The sequence below is a fragment of the Pseudonaja textilis genome, chromosome 1 (assembly GCF_049901715.1).
Source record: "Pseudonaja textilis isolate UNSWEBS1 chromosome 1, rPseTex1.2, whole genome shotgun sequence".
In the NCBI taxonomy this organism is placed as follows: Eukaryota; Metazoa; Chordata; class Lepidosauria; order Squamata; family Elapidae; genus Pseudonaja; species Pseudonaja textilis.
In genome coordinates, this window is record NC_141990.1 from 38,474,256 (window position 1) to 38,498,746 (window position 24,491).

Here is a 24,491-nt window from a genome sequence, read left to right on the forward strand (position 1 = left end):
AAACACAATAAATTATCTTTAGTATGCATTTACTTTCTTCATAAATATACAAATCAATAACCAACATGATAGTTGTTTTTTTTTAAGTTTATCAATACATTGCATTTATAAATTTGGTATAAAAGTTTTAGTCAAATGATAAAAATACAACATTTTGGAACACATTATCAGTTCTATTTAATTAGTTCGTGTTGGTTTGGCAATTGGTAGATGAATAGCCACAAATGTCTTTCATATTAGAGGACTATTTTTTCTAGCCTCTCCTAAAAAATCATATGCAGTTTCCATGACATCGAAAGCTTTGTGAGGGCTTTCCAATGATAGTAGAGAAGGTAGACTGCCCCCTTTTTCTCGATTTTTCTTTAGGAATTCAGCTATTATTCGCCAGCGAGTACCTTCAGATTCTTCTTCTGCCCACTTGTACTCTGGAAGTGACACAGACTGAAGAAGCGGATAGACGGTGTCATGGTACACCAGGACAAACACTGATTTCAGAAATTCACTGTCCCTCTAATTAGAAAGAAGAAGAAGCAGAATATTTAAAATGTGCTATTCCCAGATGGCATCCTAAAACTTTATATTTTTTACATTAAAGTGATCACTCTTTATCTGATGATAATGCATTAGAAATTACCCATTTTTATATTATATATAACATAAATGTTTGAAAATCAATTGGAAACAGGTCTTGTACTTTTTTCAAGTTCACATCTATTAAAACTGACTACTTCTGACAAATGACAAAGGAAAGATAAATTATCCTTAATTACCCAGTTTCTGAAATATGAATGGTAAAGAAGCTGAGCCTCAAAGAATTAAAGTCAAAGCTGTGCTAAATTAAATTACAATAAGACAAGAATTTTCTCTTCCTTCATTTTCACTTGTATTAGAACCACTGGTAATTCAACTTACCAAGACAATAGAATATTGCGAATTAAACTAATTACACAAAAACACATAGTGTTGATATTGTTCTTACAATTGCTCAGCATAGAAACACTTTAACATTGCTGATATTTTAAACAATACGTTTTGTGTCAGGTTATTGGATCAATAAAAAGAAAACTCAATTGTTTATATGGAATTGGACAAAAAAAGAAAAACAATGTACATGACAAATAACCAGATTTAACACTGATAAAAACTTTAAGGGATTTTCTTGACAAGAAGCAATGAAGATTTAGTCAAGACTAATTATTTGCCATATTTGGCAAAAATATAATTAATATTCTTGGAAGGAAGAAATTAAAATTATTCCAGTTAGAAAGGACTACAGCCACTAAATGAATATTCCATCAAAATGTTACTTCCTCTTTCAAATGATTTCAACTGTCATTGAGAATAAGTTAATAAATAACTGGAATAGACATGAATTATATATGGCCTGACATAACACTGAGAACCATTAGGACTTAGGAGAACAAGGTGGAGTTGCAAACCCAAATTTCAGATATTATCATGACAGCTATTTAATATGAATTTCAGAACAGATCATGTCTTATATACTGTATTTTTTGGTGTATGAGATGCACTTCCTCCCTCCAAAAAAGTGGGTAGAAATGTCTGTGCATCTTATACAGCAAATGTTGCCAAAGCCCTTCCTACCCTTTGGCTTCTGCCTCCCAGCAATTTGCTTCCTTGTAACAAACCACAAACAGCCTGCTCAGCTTCAGCACAGCCTGATTAGCACAAGTTTTCAGCCTCCGTGCACCCCATTTTTGGCCTGTTCCAATCCCTGCTGCCTGGAACGGGCCAAAAACGGGATGCGGAGGCTGAAAATGGGGCACGCGGAGGCGGCAATAGGTGATGGTGATCCCTGCAGCCTGAAACAGCTGATCATCAGGAAGCCAATCCAACCGACAATCAGCTGCTTGTCTTAATCAGGCTGTGCTGAAGCTGACCAGGCTGTTTGCTGTGAGGAGGCAAATTGCTGGGAGGAAGAGGCAGATTTTTTTTCTTGGTTCCTCCCCAAAAGCTAAATGCATCTTATACTTCGGCGTGTCTTATAATCCCAAAAATATGGTAGTTCTATAACCCTTATAGAAGGGCAAGTCTTTCAAAGGGGCTGAACGAATACCAACAGAATAAAAATGATATAATTGGATATGCAATGTTAAGTAATTTACTGAATATTTGAGATAAACACAGCAAAAGAGTAAGTCCAGGCTTTCCCCTTCTTGTGCCATTATTAAATATTTATTTTCATGAAGATGAATATACTAAGGAATATGTTAAAATGAAAGACAATAATCTGCTTAGATACAAAGTTTTTACAGATAGTCCTTGCTTAATTATCACAACCGAGACTGAAATCTTGGTTATTGAGTGCAGCAACTGTTAAGCAAGACTCCATCCTGATTGCTTTGCTCAACAACGGCAATCCTAGCATTCCGAATCGCAGTCATTACGCAAACTCTTTGGAAGAAAGGACAGCCTGCTGAAGGATTTGAACTCCACTTTGCTATTTATTTAAAAGATTTGTATATCTTAGAATACAACTCTTACAATAACAAAAACCCCACAATTCCAAATCTGATCAAATTAAGGGCAATATGATAAATGGATGCAAAACCTGAACACTGTAACAGAGATACAGCAGTGGGAAATTCAATAGAAGGAGAATACTAAATTTACTTGGAACATTATATTTACAATTGGTACATTCTACTGTTGGATATTATTCAACTCTTGATTGTTAAAATGAATGCAAATAATCCTTGACTTATGACCACAACTGGGACCAGAATTTTAGTCACAAAGAGAGGTGGTTGTTAAGAGAGTCAGCATATGACCAAACCTGAGTTAAGACCCATTTTTATTGCAGTCATTAAAGAAATCACACAGTTGTTAAGCAAATTTGGCTTTCCCAATGGATGATGTTTGTTGTAAACTGGCTGGGAAGATCACAAATTGCGCCCATGGGGCCACAGGAAGTTGCAATTAGTCATAAATGCCAAGCACCCGAATTACAATCTCATGACTGCAAGGATTGTGCAACAGTCCTAAATCACTTTTACACTTTTTAGTAACTTTGAGAAGTGTTTAAATAAATGGCCTTTAAGTCAAGGACTATCTGAAATTACTTTTCTAGAAAATGCTGGAAATGTACCCAAGATCCTTTTTTATATGTTATTGCAGTGTTGTAAAGCTGAACAATATGGAAAATCACAATTATAAAGAACAATTAAGAGAACGTCATAATTCCATTGTAGCCTGAGATGTTATTATACAGTATTTCACTAAACCTTTAAAATACATGGACTTAGTATTGTATATGCCAATAACTGAAATAATTTTATATGCTTTTTATTGCAAACTACCTTTGACTTACTCTTCAGAAAAAGGGCTAATTAAATTGTGGAAGTTTGCTTTGATGTCCAGAGTAGCTTCTTACATAAAAAGTAAATCTAATGCGGAATTTAATTCTAATTGGAAATGGTTCTTGGATTTACGATACATTTGGATCTGTCGCACATATGAAATGTGGGTTTTCTTATCTATAGAACTATATATTATTCTGATTTATAACTTTTAGTGTTGATCTAATGTACTGTTACTGTTTATAATTTGTCAGTTATTAATACTGTGCTAACCAAACATGTTCAATTCAAAGTCCAACAGGAATCCGTATTTTATTTCCTGTTTTTCACATGCTCAATATTTTTCTTATTTATATTCTTTCTGCTTCAATTCTTTCAAAATGTTACATCAAATTTCAAATTCAAAAATAAGAAATAACGGGGGGGAAAAGAAGTGGAAGGAGCAGGACAGCCCTAACCCAAAGTGGACACATGAGTCTTATCTTTATTTTTAATGATTCCCATCACACAGAGTAATGTTCTGCTCTATCTTTAATTGAAGTAAAATTATAGCAGTAGATACCCTTATAAATCAGCTGAAGTTTTTCTTATTCATATACTTAATTATAGACAATTAAGTATTCAATCTTGCCTTGCCCTATTACAAAGACAGCTGGAAAAAAGAAAGGTGTAACTTGAGCTTCAACTTCTTGGTTAGGTCCCACTCTGTTCCTCCCTAAAGTAAGCAACTTTTTTCTTTTCATACCTTGAACTGTATTTATATTTCACTTTAAAGGAGAGAAAACAAAAAAAAATGTAGAAAAGGAAAAAGAGATAAAGAAACTGAGAAATTTAAAAACACAGTGTAAAAATTAACAGCAATGCCATCATCACAGGTTACAATATTAGAATAGATTCTACTCTAATCAGTTTACAATAAAAACAGCTGAATGAGATGGCCAAACTAACTTTTTGGCTAACGTGATCACTGAAAATAATTTAGACCTATGCTGCAACATACTGCTGAAAAGATCCTTACATCCAGTTAAAGTCAAAGCTACTTAAACAAAAAGATTTGCTGGACAAGAAAACTAGAGACTTCTGGAAAAACCCTTCAACATAATGCAATTTCGGCAGGACCAGTGGTGGGATTCAAAAAAAAAAAAATACTACTGGCTCTGTGGGCATGGCTTGGTGGGCATGGCAGGGCTCGGTGGGCATGGCTGGTGGGCATGACAGGGGAAGGATACTGCAAAATCCCCATTCCCTCCCCATCCCACTGACCTGCTTTCCAACTCCGTTCTCCTGTGCAGGGCAACAAAAGGAGACCCAGCCGATCAGCTGGGACTCAGGAGGCAGAGAATAGATGGGGGCAGGGCCAGTCAGAGGTGGTATTTGCCAGTTCTTCAAACTACTCAAAATTTCCGCTACCGGTTCTCCAGAACTGGTCAGAACCTGCTGAATACCACCTCTGTGCAGGACTCTTCCTATCAAGAAGCTGTGGGGTGTGGGTTCCCTGAATGAGCACAAGACAGGACTGAAGCTGTAATCTTCTTCATTTGAAAGTTTTTTTGCACAATGAGACATAGGATCACAATTTCATTATATCTTTAAAGTATTGTCTTCCTATTGAAAAAGTTTACCTTTTCTGATCTCTTCAAGGTACTCTCTTTCTCTGCCCAGGAACTCTAAAAATAATAATGTTCAAAACTTTATAGACAGTTGTCAAATTCTCAGTGTTTCTTTATTAGTACAGAGGAATTAGGACTGTGGATATGTAATTTTTTTGTGGTTTGTTGTTTTTTGCATTAAACTAACAGAAAATTGGGAGTTATCACAGGAGTTTCAAATCCTGAAAGAAACATGCTATTTCAAAGCCTTCTGAAAAGCTCAAAGAAAGAAAAGGCCCTCGTTTCTGATTTACTATAACAGATATGAGGTGAGTATAGTTCCTCAAAATATAATTCAAAACTGTATTTTGAATTATAATCCACTGATATTTTCCTTTAAAAAAATAGAGTTAGATCTTGTCAACAAAATTCCATCAATGGGAAATATCTGTTACCTACTTCTGTTATATCCAAGTAGAAAGTATTTCTACCGGTTCCTCTATCTCTTCTGAAAAACTGCATTACAGTACTCTTCAAAATTTTTTTTAAAAAAATCAACATCTTATTTTAGTTGTAATCTTCCTATCTACATTTTTTCATTAATAAGCAAAACATTTAAAAATCTAATTGAATCACTGAGAATTGGGCAGTATATAAATAAATTATTGTTTTCACATCTAGTTCACTCTTCCCAATATTTGAGCGCTATAAAAATACACCCTCTTAATCTCCTCTCCTTACTTTAGCTAGGCACATGCATATTTTTCAGGTTTTTCTCACTGGAAACAATATTTATATTCAATTTATATCATTGGAGAAGTTATTAGAAATCATTCCTGCTATAATGAAGAATTCAAAATTTAAAAAGTTTCAGAGCTTTCATTTGAACAAGCCATACCCTATCGCTAAATTCCAGCCCCTCTTAAGCCAACCTTCCTAAAGTCTTGGGGCCTTTTCCTTCAACTTCTATATACTTCTATAATATTTCTTGAAATTTAACACCATAGGAGTAGTATCTCAAAAGAACTGTTGATAGAATATGTAAAGGAACTAAAAGCTGTCATGTTGAATGATACATTTAATCTGAATTCTATTTTGAGATTTAGCAATGCAATACATTTTACCCACCCTGAGTGCGTCCATAATATCAGGCTGTTCCATGAGTTTAGGAAAAGTTGACAAAATTGGATTGCTGATCAAATCTGCAGGGGGAACCAAAACATATAACCTATTCATATGGCTGCTTCAATGACATTTTACAGAATGTATGACAAAAGCAATTTAAATAAAACTATAAGCATTATCCTTATACAAGCAATCCTTCAACCCCAGCACAGGTTGTACATGAACTGAAGGAGACCAGGGAGGGCCTGGGTAGGTCAGCAGTGGCTGCATACAGGTGGAGAGATGTGCTATAAGGGGGAACGACTAACCAGAGCAACTTGTAACCTTCCCTACTTAGCTTCCCCATTGACTTTGCTTATGGGAACCTTACAAATAGCAATCATTTAACTGTAGCTACTTGCAACACTGCAATTGTAAAACGGACATCCAAACATCTGCATAGATGACCACAAGAGTGCTATGAGAGCTTGAACTTCAGGGACCAATTGTATGTCCATTTTTTCAGTGACACCATAACTTTGAACAGTTGCTGAACAAATGGACACAAGCCATTTATTACAATTACTCTACGCAAAAACAAAAGGCATCCCAAACATGGGATGAAATCTCTACCTATTCGTGATTTAATTAATTGTACAGAATTAGCTGTAAAATGCAGTAGCTGTCACAGCTTTTCTTCCTCACAAAGTGTTAGTACATCCCATCCTCCCATTAAGCAAAAGAACCCATTGTCCAAGTGCTGACCCTATGTAAAGAATTGGTGGTACATTATAGTTGACTTTATTGCAATATAACCCCAGTTCGTACACCAAAATAACAGCAACTGGTAAAATAAGGACAATACTGACATATACATTATTTCATACTTGCAGTTCTGTGATAAAATAGATGAAAGAAAAGAGTTGCTATAGAATCATAAGAAACTCTCAAACTGCAAAAACAAATCCCTCCCCTGCCAAAAATGGCACATTGCATAATAAATGCTGAATCCATGGGCAAGAAAGACAAGCTATACAGTTTAGAAGAAGGGTGGATATTTTATTTTATTTTATTTTATTTTATTTTTTGTCTCAGTATTTCTAACTACACTTACTTTAATAGGTCCATTTTATAAAAAAAAAAAGTTCATGAAATATAAATTCATTTCATTTTATCGTTATCATATGAAAAATGTATTTCAAACATAAAAGAAAGAAAGAAAAAGGATTTCCAAACAGAACATCGTAATTACTAGATGGTCATCATCCAGACTGCAAGGTGCATATTTGGTCCAGGCACCGACTTGAAATACATGTTTGGTTTCAGCACAGACTCAAAACATTCATCTTTTAGAAAAAAAATGTACTCTGGGATGGGAGACACTGGGGAAAAGGCAATGACATAGCAGCTACAAGGAACAAAGATACTGAGAAGAGTGAGATGGGATGGAGAGGCCAGCCAGGTATGATGTGCTTGAATTTTAGCAGAGTGGCAAGGCACTGGGGAGAACAAGCAGGTGAGCTGCTGCACAGATCATGCAGAGGAAAAAGTGGAAAAAGAAATGAGACACAACATTCACCCATAAGATACTCCACTCTGGCATTTTTCAAAGGAAACTCAGAACAATTTCAAAGTTCTGGGGTTGAGTTCAGCCAGAGGCCAAGACCCACTTCAAGCAATCCAGTCAAAGCTCCAAGCCACAATCTGTATTATGCATAAAACCAAACAGTTTTTAACAAACACAATATATTTTGTAAATGCCTAGCTGAGTTACTGTTACAACTTTGTGTTACAACATTAAAAATAAATGACCCTAACCAACTGAAAGCAAAAGAAACATGTTTTATGAGACTATAAAATATGGGACATCTTTCTAACTTGGATGCATCTTCAATCCAAGCCCGAGTACTGAAAGTATTTCCTGTATTTTCTCCTGTTCAAAGCTGCAACTCTTACCTGCATGTTGCACATTTGGTCTGTCTTTCAGGAGTACATCACCAAGGATCTGACGATAAAACAATATGAGATGCATATAGCACATGCTGCCAATTAATACTTCTGGTAATAGGCTGGTTCAAAAAATGAAAAGAAAATGCAACATTCATTTCAGGCATAATCTCAAATGACATTTGGGCATATCATAATATAAACAATTTTTCTGACCAGATCTGAATTATTGCTATGACAATCATTTAGTAATTCTGGCATTAAACATTAAAAATAAAAACAAAAAAGTTCAACTTTTAAAAAGCCCTTTTAATTTAGACAATTCCAAAGCAGTTCTATTAATCAAGATCTAATTACAACATAACACCTTTTTCTAGACTACCTTTCAAAAAATATAAGCATTCTACTCCCAATAAGTTAAGTAACATTAACATTTCTTTCAAGATGTTTAATTTCTTGTGCATGAGAAAAACCATCATTAAATCTCATCAGGCTAGTATTGTTTATTAAAAGGAATTAGATTTCCATATTTTATTTTATTTAACATATTTAGAGACCAGTCATCTCCCTCAAAGCAACACATATCATCTAATCTAAGAAGGGCATTTTGTTCTTGTACTGTACATATTTGCTTAAAAATTTAAATATGCAAACTTATTTACTAAGGGCACATTTTATTAAAATGTTTTAATTATTCAATTAAATTAATTAAATATTTTCTTTTCTGCATTATACTAATTTGGCCTAATTTTATCAGGGAAACTTTCTCTGTTTTTTCTTCTGGTTCACAGTTTGAGATACTTCATTCATTTTCCACTATTGTTTGATGGCGCCATTTATTACACTTAGTCAAAACAGAACACTTTTCTGCCATTCATTACAGGAACATGAATAACTGTTTTTCACACTTACGACTGTTGTAGCATCCCCAGTCATGAGAGGCCAGGCGAGGAGATGCATGCCTTGATGTGAGTGATATTGAGTTGGCCACACCCAGCCAATAACATGACCACTAACCCATGTCCACCCAGTCACATGACCACCAAGCCACGCCTACCACCTAAGCCACGTCCACAAAATCGGTTGTTAAAAAATTTGAATCCCACCCCTGTAACATAGGTATCTATATTTGCACAGTAAAAGATGAGCCACAGAATAACTAGTGCTCACTTACTTCAGTATGCCTTTCGATCTTGTGCTAATAGACCTCAGTTTCACTAGAAGTTGTGGCTGCTTCCTCAGTGTTATCATATGTTGAAAAACATTGCTGCTGGCTTTAGTAAAAGAAATAATATGTACAGTCAAACATACTGACATAAGAATCCTCATAAATTGTTTTTTTCTCTGTTTTCAGCAATTTCTCAACCTAGTAACAATTTCTCAACCTAGTAACCTAGTAACACATTTCATTCTGATTTCATTATCTTCAGGCTTGTTTTGTTTTTAAATTATTCTAATACTGGGTTTTTTTCTTGCACTAGGAAGATTTAATAAATTATGTTGGCATATAGCTGAAGATTCCATAAACATAATTACCGTAACCATATCAAAGATTTTTAATTTTTAAAATCTCTTGTATGTATCCATATATTATTATCTTCCTGATACACTATATCATGCACAGAATTAAACAATATCCTTATTGCATCCTTCCCCTGGCAGACCAGAGCTTCCTTGGGGCTAGGAGAAAAAGGAGATTCCTAAAATCTAGGTAGTGCTGTCACTCACAAAAGCTATCTGATTTTCAGAAATATCCCATGCCTCTACATCCCACTATCTTCTCTGTTTACATCCCACTATCTTTCTCTGTTTTCTCATGTGTTTCAGCTCATTTTATCTCTATTGATAGAATACCCTCACAAACATATATTATGCTATTCTCTTCTTTCAAGAAATGACTTTAAATCAGTATTTTCTTCATAGTTTTTGCTGCTTGACATAACTTTGCATTTTCATCTACTCTTTACAAATGGTTCTATTCATTTCAATAATAATTCTCTTTTTTTAATCACTAATATTTCTTGCTGTTAAGTTATGTATAACTGGCAGAGAATTTTGCTTCCAATTCCCATTTAATCCACGCTTACTGCCACATTTAATGTTTCCAAAACTCACAATAAAACACAATAGGATTTCTGACTATGTAAACTGAGACCTTTCATTTGCTTTTTTATTTTGTTATAAAATAAATTATACCTCTCCTTGAAATTGATGGGTCCACTTTTACCCTTTTTTCATATGGAGTCCCACTATTCAAAAACAGCTCATATGTTCTGCAAAACATTTAAATAAGTATATATGATACAGGGAAATATTAAGTAATTCGTCTATAACTTACATTTCTTCTGAATTAGCGCAGGATTGAAATCATAGGAAAAAATACTGGGTTTTTTTCTTGCACTAGGAAGATTTAATAAATTATGTTGGCATATAGCTGAAGATTCCATAAACATAATTACCGTAACCATATCAAAGATTTTTAATTTTTAAAATCTCTTGTATGTATCCATATATTATTATCTTCCTGATACACTATATCATGCACAGAATTAAACAATATCCTTATTGCATCCTTCCCCTGGCAGACCAGAGCTTCCTTGGGGCTAGGAGAAAAAGGAGATTCCTAAAATCTAGGTAGTGCTGTCACTCACAAAAGCTATCTGATTTTCAGAAATATCCCATGCCTCTACATCCCACTATCTTCTCTGTTTAGGAAAGACTATACCCAAATCTAGTGTAATATTTCATTTTTAAAGCCTGTCACATTCACACTGAACTCAAAAAGATGGATTTAAGCCATGTTTTCATTTCCAAAAGTAATTTTTACACTGACATTTCTACTTGGCATGCAATACCTATACAGTTCTCCAAATCATGCCCTGAATCACCAGTTGAATCTTGAAAGGTATATCTGATGACATATACAGACCCTTGGTGATTTATGAGTGACATTTAAGGCAAAGCTCTTTTGAACTAAATTTACTTCTGTTTTTTAATTCTAGTCTAGTCTATTTATTTATGTGCTATTTGTACCAAAATAACTAATCTTATTATCTTCTTTTTTTATAAAACATCCCTGGATTAAAAAACTAGGTATGAAAGGTTGATTGTGATAAGGGAAACCTGCAGCTTATATTTTATAAATAGAGTATAAAAGAAGAAAGATCTTCTTTTATTAGCTTCCTAATTCAGGAAAAATTGTGCTAGGTAATCAATTGACCTCAGTAGTGAATTATCCATTTTTATCCTATTTCATCCTAAGTTTTGATAAATTGTATAAACTGATTTTAAGTTTAAAAATCTTCTTAAATGATTTTTAAAGTAATTATTTAAAATAAATTAAACATGGATACATATGTAAATGCCAATCTAATAATGATGACTGTGTATTATGTCAGCTTTAAAAAATCCTGTTATATCAGTGCTCCAAACGTGGTGGTAAATGGCAATGAAATCATTTTCTAGTATTCTCAAAGCCTATTTCTGGATTTAAGAGAAGCCACAAACTGAAATTTGTTTATTAACTTCATCTTCTACTAATCACTTTCTGCTAGGTGGTAGTTAGAACTTTATGTTTAAGTTATGAGCAAGTAGAAAAATTTTAAAAATGGTCACTTTTATCACACACACAAACATGATGTCACTGGAAATATGGTAGCACTAAATTTAAGCCAATCCCAAAAAGAAGTTTCCTCCTCACAAAAAAGCTCTTTACAGATGTAATAACTATTATTCTGGTTTTAGGCTTGTTAATATAATGACACCTTATCCAGAAGCATAAGAAAAATGAAATTATTAAAACTGGCAGATAAAAAAAGAAAAAAATATTTCCAAATTATAGAAAATCTAGAAATAAAGAAAGCATATTACACCTAACAATCTGGTTTCTCATTTTATCAACCTTGGAAGGATGGAAGGCTGAATCAACCTTGGGCCAGTCAGGCTCGAACTCCTGGCAGTGGGAAGAGTTAGTCTGCAATACTGCATTCTAACCGCTTCATCACCATGGCTCAGTGGTATATAAAACAATACATACAGCAGTGCTTTTCTAGGAAGCACATGATCTGGAGCAAGGAAAATTCATTGATGTCATAGGTGTTGGGCATCCAGAATCCAGAGGCAGAATCCTGGGTTTATATTGGACTAGGACACGGGTGTCGAATTTGCAGCATCATTTGCTGTCACATAACATATCATGACATTTTTCCCCTTTGCGGAACCGGGATGGGCATGGCCTGTGCATGATGCATCTGGTCTGTGGGTCACCAGTTTGACACCCCTGGGCAAGACTTTAGTTCTTTGTCAACCATATGGCAAACATTACTTTTAAACTCTAAATGAAAATGACAATCTCATTTTCCTAGAACAGGGGTCTCCAACCTTGGCAACTTTAAGACTTGTGGACTTCAACTCTCAACTTGTGGACTTCATCTCCCAGCTTTGCTGGTGGAGGAACTCTGGGAGTTGAAGTCCACAAGTCTTAAAGTTGCCAAGGTTGGAGACACCTGTCCTAGAAACTATCAATATGGAATACAATAAATATTACATTTATCAGCATACTGTTTTTTTTTTCCAGAGAAGCCCATACCAATTAAATGTATAAAAATAAAATAATCTAAAATGTTTTATTGTAATCTAGGCTTTTTCACACCATGCACTATAATCAAAATACATAACTTCTATTGTGTGCTATCTGGAAGCAGGATCATAGAACACAGAATTTCCTTTCCGAGAAATGGGAAAATGTAATCTATATAGCATAAGAATATAACTTAGAGGTGTCTACACTGAAGAATGTAATCAAAATTAACAAACCAGGTTTACAGACTTCAAGGCAGACCTCCCTTATTAGAATAATTGATAAGACAGATTATTCCTGTATATCAAAAAAACATTGCTTGATACAAAGTTATATTTATGACTGCAGCCAATAATATTAAAAATTAGGTTTAAAACAAAAATACAGGAAACTCTAAAAATAAAGAAATTATTATCTATTTCCATCTGGCATGTTCTCAAACCGTATTATTTTAACATCTTTCAAGCAAGATTAGCAAGATTAACACCCTTAGAAACTATTAAAGGGCTGCAGGCCTATCACATGACATTATTAAAACCAGACCATGCAACACATGCTTAGAAAGAATGTCTTTTGCTGCAATAGCCAAGCCTAGCTCAGGGATCTCTGGTATGGCAATTTCCCTGGACTGAGTTCATGGAATGCAGAAACTATCATCATATTTGGGTGGGAAAAGGAAATAATGAAGAAGAATTAGTCAGTTTTGGGGTGTGTGAATGTATGCTTTAATTATATTTAATGTAAAAGAATACTAGATCAATTTGAGTGAAGCTGGCTTAATGAGCTTTGTCAGAAGAAAACATAGGACTGCATTCTGATGTATCTGTCATCTTCATACCTCTTGGCAGAGGAAAATTGTATATATAAAACATCACTGAGTGAGTGACAAAGAAGAGCAAATAGAACTTGGTTAAGAGTTCAGTGGAAAAGGTCAAAGAAGAAGATAAAGATGGGGGGGGGAACTGGTCTCAAGCTGCAGAGGAATACGAACAAGGGCAATACTACCAAGAAATTACACAGGAGACAGAAAAGGTAAAGTGGGGGGGAGAGGGAATGGAGGAACATAACACAAAGCACCAAGCTGCCAAGTAGAACTTTTCTGTGGACCTTCAGAACAGAAGTCAGAGACTTCCCATTGCTGATGATTCTAGAACTCTGGATGAACAGCAGCTGCTATAAGCAGCGAAGTCTAAAGGAAATTACTGAGAAAGCTCTGCCAGAAATGGATTCCTATTCTGCACTAAACAAGAGGAAATGACAGATGGCAACACAATGGATTGAATCACTTATCTGTTGTCCTGATTTTGTGTCAAGACAGAGTGCACTAGAGTCATGCCAAAAAAAATCTGAATGATGTCTTTCTGGACTAGATTATAGATGTCTCTACCAGGAGAGACACAGTAATAATGGGAAACTTCAACTATCTGGTATAGAGAAGTATGGAAATAGCTTTGAACAGTATAAGCAGCAATTATAAGGAAACATGAACTTAGACCAGGAAAACAGGAGAACATGAGAGAGAAACTCAAGATTACCCGACTTTACTTTTCTTTGGTATAAGAGGGGGAAATGAAAAATGCTGTCAGGTTTGAATAATCTTTTATTATAACTCATATCAATAGAATTCTATTACTTTTTGGTGGCAAATGTTTCCTGACTTGGTCTATCATAAAAGGCTAATACCTACATATTTGCTGAAAAATCACCTCAATCAAAATTCCTCTGTCGTCTTATTCACTTCATTTCCCAAAAGGCTGAAACAGAAATAAGGGAACTGGCTGTCCTAGATCTGTTCTTAATCTACAAGGATCAGCTTGCTAAGAGATAAAACCACTAGGGGTGACAGGGGAAGTCTAGTCTGCAAGGCAGCTGAAAGGCAGAAATGGGGGTGGGGGAGAGATAGGGGGAGTTGAACCACACATTGAAGCACATGCTGTCATAAATGTGGATAGACTGCCAAGCACCCAAATTTTGATCACATGAACATAGAGCAAAGCAACAACCATTACTTCTGGTCATAACTGGTCATACCTGCCATTTGTTCAGTACCATTATAACATTAAATGATCACTAAACAAATGGTCATTAAGCAAGGATTATCTGTACCTCTAACTGAAAGTTCTGTTCAATTTTTACTAAACTTTTCCCTTATCCTGCCCCTTTTAGTCAGGTTCAAACCTTAGCACACCTCCCAAAATCTATCTGTTTTCTTTAACAAGAAATATATAGTGGAAATCTAATTTCAAGTAACAACCCATCCAATATGAAGTGGGTATACAGTTATCAAGCCTGTCATAATGTCTACTGCATCATGGCCACAGATCTTCAAATCAATATGTATTTTGTACACTCAAGGTTTTTGCTGCTCATAAATTGGAGTTGTTGCATTGATCTCTGTAAAGGAAAAATGCATATCTGCAACTATTTCAGAGTCTAATAGCAGGAAACAATTGAGGATTTTCTTCATTCTTGGGCAAAAATCTCCCCATATATAATATTAGTTAGGAGGTTCCAGGGCACCTAAATAAAGCACAATTCAGTTCCTCCAACCTATGAGCAATAAACATGTGATTTATACTTGTAATATTTGACGTTCTGAATACTGGAATTTCTGGGTTGACTGATGCGAATTTTTTTCATATCTGTCACAGGACTACCAAAAGGAAATCCAACAACATTTATCAACTGAATTGTCTTATGGCTCTACCTTTTTCCACTCATCACAAAGAAAACTTACTTGGAAGGAATTGGAAAGCCACTTGAATCAAAAAGTTTTAGAAATGCCCAACCACAGCTTAATTCTCCTCTCTCACCTGTTGACTAGAAAAGAAGTTAGAAGGTAACTTAATTAGGCACAATACAATCTTAGATCTACAACACTTGCTGTATATTTGTTTATGGCGACAACTCCTAACCCCATTTTGCAGCCCTTAAAATATTCCCAATTACCCCATTAAAAGTAGAAATGCAATTTCCTCATCTTTTGCCCCCCCAAAGGTATAAAATATGCTCATCCTGAACATTAGATTCACAATCTCCCTAAATAGAAAGTTTGTAGAAATCAATGACAGGCTTTCTTTTCTCTCATCTTACATACCAATGCCAGCCTGTTATTCAATACCATTAACCACGCAAACAAATCATGACCAAAGAGAAAAACTACTCAGGAGACTACTGGCTATTACTGTTAAGAAGGTATTCAGACAGACTATTCATTCATCACACTGTGCCACAAAGTGGTTTGTTTGGTTTTAGCATAGTGAGTTTTGTGAAGCAAACCAATACGGAATGCAGATTGTGATGCTTAACACAAACTTACAATATTTGTAACCTCACTGCAATCCCAAGAAACTAGTCATTCTAAAAAGAACAAAGTATCAGGTAGAGGGAGTTTCACAAAACACTATAAACAGTATTTGATATTTCACCATCAACAAGAACAAAGGAGGTAATGAGGGTATCTTGATGGTCACTATCATCACTTAATTTTTGTTTACACAGCTAGACTTTTTTTACTCTTATTTGTATCATTTTTTATTATTCTGCTAAAAGCACTGTTTAAGATGATTAATCTCAAGAAAAAGCACCCAAGAAACAAACTGGTTGACCATTCCATGAAAAAAAATGACAAATACATATTAAAATATGCCAGCTCCAAAAGAAGTGTTGTTTTTTTAAAAAAAATATTGAAATCTACTCGTTTCATTCCTATGGATTATCATGCCAAACGCTTCTCTTGCTAATCCTTTTGCTTCTCCACCCAACAGTCTGCTAATACATTTTCATACACTGAGTCATCTCTGTGAACTTACATTGTGGTAAGTGATTCCAAGTTCAAACAATAGTCCAATGTCTGGAGATGGATCATTGGATCTAATGAAACAATCACCATCAAGAATACATGGTAAAATGCCACTGACCTACAAACAAATAAAACAAAACGATCTATTTCCTTTTAAATATTTTAAAAATTCTGTATAAATCTGTCTTGTAAATATTTCAAGAAGTTAATGATCAAATTAAATCCTGAAGTAAACTACTCATTTGGGGTCAACAAAATAAGGTTTTTAAGCTATTTAATATGGGTAAAAAAGGGCATGCAAGTAACAGTAACAGCTCACTTGAAAATAATTGACCAAAATGCTTACAAGGTAATTATCATTACATTCTCTCCAGCTTTTCTGAAGGGGCATTTCCTTCAGAACAAATTTTTAGAAGGCACAGAATATCAAAAGGAATGAGAAATAACTCAAAACCAGCTCCTCCCATCCTCTGCAGAAGCATCATCTTATAGGAATTCTGGATATAATCCCTCAGAAAAGATGGCCCAGGTCACAGGATATCTATTGGCTTTCTGAAAACTGAAATATAATAACAATACAAGGGGAAATTTCTAAAGTCAATTCAAAAGTTTTAAGAGAACTCTTTTTAGTATCTTCATGTGTACCTTAATAAGCATCCCTGCTAACACTAAAATAAAGTCAAATCTCTGTAAGAAGGTGCACTTCTGCCACATGAATTATGTTATTTTAGCTTATTCATGCTATCTTGACCTTATAGGATAACCATGACGGCATAGGAAACAAGTCTTGACTTAGATTTAAAACACAACAGCTTGTCAGCCCAGCTTTGACCATGATTGATCATATCAGAGGTTGGTTAATGCTGAACCAATGAGACAATAATATTTAGTGTAACCAAAGTATAACCCATCTTGTTCAGAGCAGATCTTTGCTTATTTGTTTTGCTCTTAGTTTGTCATAAAGTGACCCAGTTTGGTTTAAGGTAGAAACTGAAATAGAGTTCTACCCCAGATTTAGGTAACAAACTTTGAGTAAAAAACATTGGGTCAGTCACTTTTCCAAGCCAAGGAAGAAGGCAACAACATTTTCCAAAAATGTTGTCAATCAAACTGCATGGCATTATCTACATAGTTGCCCTCAGTCAAAGCTAATCAGAAGATGCACAAAAACAGTCTCCTAAAGATGGACCCCATCAAGCTGTCACAAAACAGCTGGGTTCCATTGTTAAATAACCCTGTTTAAGTATATAATATTTGGTCAAACATAACAATGGTTTTAAAAAATATTTAAGACAATAAATCAATAAATACATGTTTAATGATCTGTTCTACCCAGGGCTGCATTGGAGAACCACATTTCCTTAAAAAACATTCATTTGAGAAGGGAGAACTCCCTGAGTTGTTTTTCTTAACCAAACCACCCTTGAAATTGTGTTTGCTCCTCCTTTCCAATGCTAAATGAAAAAGAAGATATTTAAACAAGAAAAACTTCCAGTTTCCAGTACTATGAACTCTGACCATTGTTTTTTATTTTTCAAGAATAAAACATCAGAAAAACTGACCACTGTTATCTCAAGTCTTATCTAATTATCTCCAGATGGTAAGGTTTGAATAATATAAGCTATGATATAATTAAATGCTATATATTAGTCTATATTATAATATTTAGGCTCGGATATTGAAATAAAGTTGTGATTTTTATATGATTTAGCTTTCCATTTTCTGAATCAGAAATAAACCTAATCGATATTTTTATAATGATTCATGGGGGATTATCATCCGAGAGTAACAGGAACATTTATAAAATAGACTACAATACTATCACACTTGCTTATTCTTCTAGGCAGGTAAAATGCACCTTATTATATCCATCTATAGTACACTTACCCTTGGAGAAAAGGTCCATGTTTTGGGGTTTTTTGGTTGCCATGTAGCTCTTACAGTATGAATGTTGCTCAAAATCTAGAATAAGATAAAGCAAGGGGAAGAATCACTGAATTAACAGTGCATCTAAAAACAATGAAGTGATAAGGAGAATGTAACGTAAAATCAAGAGAAGAATTGATAGCAAATGGTTATAGCTATCCCTTATTTAAAGTTATTAGAAAGATTTAAAGTTGACCACAGTTTATTGTTTTGAACATTGTAAGAATGAATTTGAAATTTTCTTAGAAAGCAATTGAAAAGAGAATTACAACAGAGAGGGAAACTTAAAAAGGGGGAGAGGAGAGGAGGGGGCAAAAAGACCAGATTGGAGAAGAAAGGGACGGAAAAAGAAAAAAAAAAGCCACGGGTTAGGACAAGATTTTTTTAAAAAAAGTTTTTTTTTTAGAGATGAAGGATGATAGATAGCTTATAATTAAAGAAGATTCTGCAAGAGTGCATAAGATAGTATTGTAGCATTTGTATTTGAAACAGTTTATTGGAATATTTAATGAAATATTAATGTTTAATAATGATGGATGTTGATATTTGATTAAATATTAGGAGACTTGTTAAATGATTAATGCTTAGTTAAAGTTTAATTTGTTAGTGTTTTAATATTATTATAACTTTAGTATTTTATTTTTTCTATTCTAAAACAATGTACTTATCAGAATTAGAATTAGAATAGAAATTATATATTTAATTATACTATAAGTTTACTATTCTTTTATTTTAAGATTTAATATGTAGAAGGTACTAAGCAGAATCAGGATGGAAATTATGTATTATTTTAAGCTTTATTTTAGGAGAAGGCGTCATACTTCAAAAGCGATTACAGGGGAAATTTTTTGTTAAAGGGAAGAGATACATAGATGTTTGGTAAAGAACGGACAAAAGATACAAGTATGATGACTTTGAAATAAGATGAAATAAATAAAATATAATTAAGAGAGTGAAAAGATGGGAGAAGTTATATAGAAAATACAAAATGGTTAATAAGATATGAAGGGTATATAAGGTGGGCATGAATTTGATTTAGGTCTGTCAAAAAAGATGTAACCTGGGGCCAAGTTACTTTTCAAAAGAAGTTTTATGTTTTATGTTTAGTGTGTGGATTATCTATGTTTGATTCTAAATTAATAAAATCTTGGAGAAATGAAATTAAAGGGAGAGAAATTGGGAAAAGATATGTATAAATGATAACTAAGGAGGTTTTTTTTTCTCCAATGTTTTGCTTTAGGTTATGTATTTTGTGTCTTTATGACTGATTGAGAATTACTGAAACTTTGATAGAAGGAAATATGATTGAATGAAAGTGAAGGGAGAAATAATGAGAAATTTGGAAAAGATATATATGTGTAAACGGAAGTGTGATAATGTGGAACCATGTTTTAAAAAATAATGCTTTATTTGTTGAAATTTATAAGTAATTCTTAGAAAGGAGGTTTTATACTTCTATGTGTTATGTTTTGCTTGTCTTTAAAAATCAATAAAACTTGTTCTTAAAAAAAAGAATGAATTTGAAATTTTCAATTGTATTCAAATGATGAACATGTATTTGCTAAAAATGTATAAACTTTCATTGAACTTTGAAACTGAAGAACAAGTGAAAAAATGTATGATAAAGTAGGCTAAAAATTTTAGTTAAATGGATCAATAGGAAAGTATCTGATAAAAAGGAATAAAATTTACATTATGTTGCAATTTTAAAGAGAACTTTACAAAATGATATACCTTGGTATATGTCAACGGAGAAACTGTCTACAATTTATAAAGGCCAAGTTGATATTGGAAATGTGAAAAAGAAAGGACATCATGTTTAAGTTTGGTGGACATATAAAAAAGCCAGAAAATTTTGGATTCATACACTAATTCAAGGGATTTTAAAGATTAATATACAACTGAAAGCAAGGCTTTAATTTGGGATTGGTAATTGGAAAAAAGTATGGAACTTTGTTTTTCTATTTGATAAGAGCAGCACGATATTGTATGCATGAGGATGGAAAAGACTTGGCATTATCCACAAAGGAGAAATAGATATTAATGAAGATGATGGAACCTGCCAAGATGGCTAAATTGACATCTTTGATCAGAGAAAAGACAACAACTGTGTTTATTGCAGACTAGAAACCCCTTACGAACTTTTTGCATAAAACAGAAAAAATGAATTTATGATTTACAGTTTTAATGATTAGCGAGGACAGATTATACAAAGAAAGCTACGTTATTATCATAGAGTAAGCAGTAAATTTATGTAATTGTATTGATATCTGATATAAAGAAGTTTGGAAATTACTTAGGATATCCTTTTTATTTTATTTTTTTACTTTTTTACACTTTTAGCTTGCTCTTTTATTTCTTTTTCTTAGTTTTTTTTTTAATCCAGTGATGGGTTTCAAAAAGTTTTCCTACCAGTTCGGTGTGAGCGTGTGCTTTGAGTGCACATGCACACTTTACACATGCGCAGCATTTGCAACTCTCCTTCTGCTGCAAGCTCTGTGTGTAAAACAGCTGACACGTGGCAATCCGCTGTGCCTCACGAAACAGCTGAGATTGAAAAGCGGGAACTAAAGGGCAGTATAGAGCCAGGGCAGGTAGGAGGGACCAACAGCTGATCATCGGAGCGAACCAGTTCGCTCACACATGATCTTCAGAGCTACCGATTCAGCTGAACCGGTCCGAATCAGTAGTATACCATTACTGTTTTAATCTTCCTTTTTAAAAATATCTAATAAAAATAAAAATAATGAATGGTAATAAATAAGAGACTCCAGTTATTTTCAGTCTTGGTTTAGAATATCAGCTTTCTTGATCAGTTCAGTGAATTAGAAGTATGGATCCTATTTAACATAATACAGTGAAAGATCCTTTCAATTATTTTTGTAGTCACTTGATGGATATTTAACTATATAAAGAGTGCCAAATCAGTCACTCAAAACTCTAATAGAAGGAAAGACTTAAATCTACTCAATGTAACACTCTTGACAGTAGCATGTACGGGAAAAAACTGGTAAATATGTTGAACGTACTCGGTTGCCATCAAAAAGGCAGAGTCGGATATGTCTACTGAGGACCTGTATACTAATGCCAGGAAAAGGAATGCCTTTGCAGTTCCATAAAGTCATAACTAATGATATCCGAGTTGGCCTTGGCTGAATCTGAAACAGATAAAATAGAACCAAACTTTTAAAATAATTGGAAAAATAGAAGTGTTGACTAATTGTATTATTGTGTTTAAAAGTTGTACATATAATTTTATACAGTATTCTTATACAACCACTCCTTGTTTACCAATTACTTCTATTAGCGCATAATCATAAATGCAATAGTAATTAACGGTAATAAAATTTCATTTTCTGACTAGTATGCACATTTATGACCAAATTTCATACACCTGACAACAGAAACATTCAATATTAAACTGATTAAAATCTGGTCAGTTATAGGCAGCAGTGACAGCCAAATGGAGAGCTCCAATTAACTAATTAATATCACAGAGCTGAATCTGTTATCTTGCAGTTAGCACTTAGGGAACTGCAGCTCAGGAAGAAATTACTTGTTTAAGGAATCTTTTCACCCATCTGGTTGCAACTTCTAGAAAAGACACATGCAAAATTGTAATTAAGCAGGTCAGCCTTCTCTCTGTTGTCCATCATCATCTTACCATCCTTTCCAAACAGCAAACTGACCATTTCCTTTACTTTCTCGTTTTTCTCCTTCCTTCCTTCTTTCCTTCCTTCCTTCCTTCCTTTCATTCTTTCATTCATTCATTGAATTTCTGTAACTGCCCATCTCAGTAAATGACTCTGGGCAGCTTACAATTCAAAGAGTCCATTTTGTTATTTTTTCCATTCAAGTATTCTTTTTGCATTCAAGCATTCCTGACCCCTTAGATTCAAATTATTTCTTGATATTGTTTTTGTTACATACCCCTTTTTATTTATTTTTGAACTCACTCTCTGTGTTTATCAGAGAGCTCTTTATGCAAGCAGATTGGTTCATCAGCTATCTCCCATGTTTTTTCCTATCTGGTATTGTTTGTATTTGGGCCTTCATTATCTCATTCCAACACTTCTTGAACTGGTTTCCCCTTCAGGATTTTCATGCAACCCTTCATATTTATCCCCTTACTGGGAATTAGCTTTCCGAGTAAGTCTAGAATGCTAATCTGACTACCTTCAGTTCTCCCTGTCTGCAGTATGATTAATTGTAGGATAACATGGTCACTTTCTCCCAAGTTCCTATAACTTCCACTTCTTCAAACTTTTCATCCACATTAATAAGTATTAAATCCAATATAACTAATTCCTTAGTTTCTTTTTCCACCCTTTGTGTGATAAAGTCATCCGAAAGAATCTGTTGGATCTCCTATTTGCCACAGAATTTGTTTTCCAATTGATGTTGGGTAGTTGAAACACATTGCCACAGTTGTGTTTCATAGAAGTATTATGGCCACCTGATCTGTGATGATTTCATCTATATCTTTGGCTAATTGGGTGATCTAAACTACACACTTACAACAGTATCAATGTTTCTTTTTCCTTAATATTCACCCAGACATTTATGGCAGGGTTTTTCATTCTTGGTGTCACAAATTTTCCTACATATATAGTTATTTTTATTGATGCCATCCCCCTTTTTTCTTGGGTCTGATTTTTTCAAACAAATTATATCCTTTCAATACTACATTCAAATTATGAATTTCATTCCACCAGGTTTCCATAATATCAACAATGCATTATTGCTTGCACTAGAATTCCCTTTGTCCTCACTCCCTGTACATTCATGTAAAAGCATCTTGAGTCCTTTAGTACAGCCTTAAATTTTATTATATACTTCATGAAATTCTTCCCAGACTTTTGCACCATTACACCCAATTTCTTCACCATCTGTTATCCTGAACACACTAGCTTTTTAAACGCCTTTTTAAAGAACAAGTACTTACACTGCCTTTTTCAGAGCTCCATACCAGATCTTGGAAAGAAAGATTGGAAGGTGTAAGCACAGGTTGAAGGAATGAAGCTGTCTGAAATTGATTTCCTAAAAAAAAATATATATATATACACATTTAAGTTTCCCCTTCATTCTTCATCCTTATTGTGTACATAGTTTTTGATAGTTAGAATTTCCAAATATGAAGCTATGCTTTTTTTTAATTTATGAGCTAAATAAACATGGCTTGAATCACAGATACCTTTTTTAATCAATGAAGCTGTGGTCCGGAACCAAATTATGAACGGGAACTGACTCAATTACTGAATATATTTAGGTAAATGCCATATATTTTCAAATGTTTTTATTTCATTCATAGTTTATATTGTAAAACATAGTTTAAAAAAAATATTTTAATAGGACGGTAGCATTTAAAATTCAATATAAAAATAATAAAGTAATCCAAATAGCATTAAAATCAATCATCTGTGATGTCATTTTGCAATATCATATTATACAATACTTAATGTTGTCCTATCAAGCTTCAGTTGTCCTTAGAAGCATTACATCTGATTTAGATTTAGTGGAATAATTTTGTAAAAAAAATCTACCTTCATCCAAGAGCTGTGCAAGCGTTGAAGGTCGAAATCCAGCAGGCACTGCTCCCATAGTTGTCAGGGCATCTAAGGTATTATTCTGTTCATTTAGACAGAGATATTTTATTAAGGAAAGCCCTGTCTGAGCCAGTAGAAGGGGAAAGATAGCTTCATGAGCGAACTACAGTTGCTTGCAGGAATGTGGAATAGACAATCCACTTTATATTGTGGCACTAATTATCTCAATGCCCTTGATGTCAGTCCACTCTGTTTCAGTTCCAGGGAAGATGTCAAGATCTATCCATGATTTGCTGATTTTCAATTTACTTCTGTTCCCAACAGTGGATATGGCAAAAGACACTCAGTAAGGTGTCTGCTAAGGAGAGTTCCTTTCATTCTACCTCTGCGTTCTCCACCTGCTGCCCCATTTTCTTTCTCTAGTGCTATCCTTCTGTTTAATCTGCTATTGGTCTCCCACCACCTTATTTCTCTTGCCCAGACTGCTTTGTTACCCTCTTCTCATTCACGTTCCCGGATAATTAAGGAAGTTGTCCCATTTTCATTTTTTTAACATTTAAAGAAATGTCTGCTGCTGAAAGTTTCAGCGATACTGTTCCAAAGTCATGCTAGAAATTAAGGTGGCAATTGACTCTGAATAAAGACAAAATTGTGCTATGACTATTTATTCCAGTGTAA

At 34.1% G+C, this 24,491-nt stretch overlaps 1 protein-coding gene across 2 annotated transcripts in view; it reads right to left on the reverse strand.

Annotated features, from left to right (window-relative positions):
- Positions 1–17: 17 nt before the first annotated feature.
- The window catches only part of NPHP1 (nephrocystin 1), a 32,530-nt gene continuing 8,056 nt past the window's right edge, over positions 18–24,491 (reverse strand). For both annotated transcript variants that reach the window (XM_087931516.1, XM_087931513.1), the window contains exons 9-20: positions 23,811–23,895; positions 23,213–23,307; positions 21,297–21,425; positions 18,229–18,303; positions 16,352–16,459; positions 15,277–15,359; positions 10,157–10,233; positions 9,135–9,234; positions 7,970–8,082; positions 6,038–6,111; positions 4,943–4,987; positions 18–510 (exon numbers count right to left, since the gene is read on the reverse strand). In XM_087931516.1, coding sequence (XP_087787642.1) covers positions 232–510; positions 4,943–4,987; positions 6,038–6,111; positions 7,970–8,082; positions 9,135–9,234; positions 10,157–10,233; positions 15,277–15,359; positions 16,352–16,459; positions 18,229–18,303; positions 21,297–21,425; positions 23,213–23,307; positions 23,811–23,895 — 1,263 coding nt within the window. In that variant the 3' untranslated portion in view covers positions 18–231. The remainder of the gene's footprint in view (positions 511–4,942; positions 4,988–6,037; positions 6,112–7,969; positions 8,083–9,134; positions 9,235–10,156; positions 10,234–15,276; positions 15,360–16,351; positions 16,460–18,228; positions 18,304–21,296; positions 21,426–23,212; positions 23,308–23,810; positions 23,896–24,491) is intronic.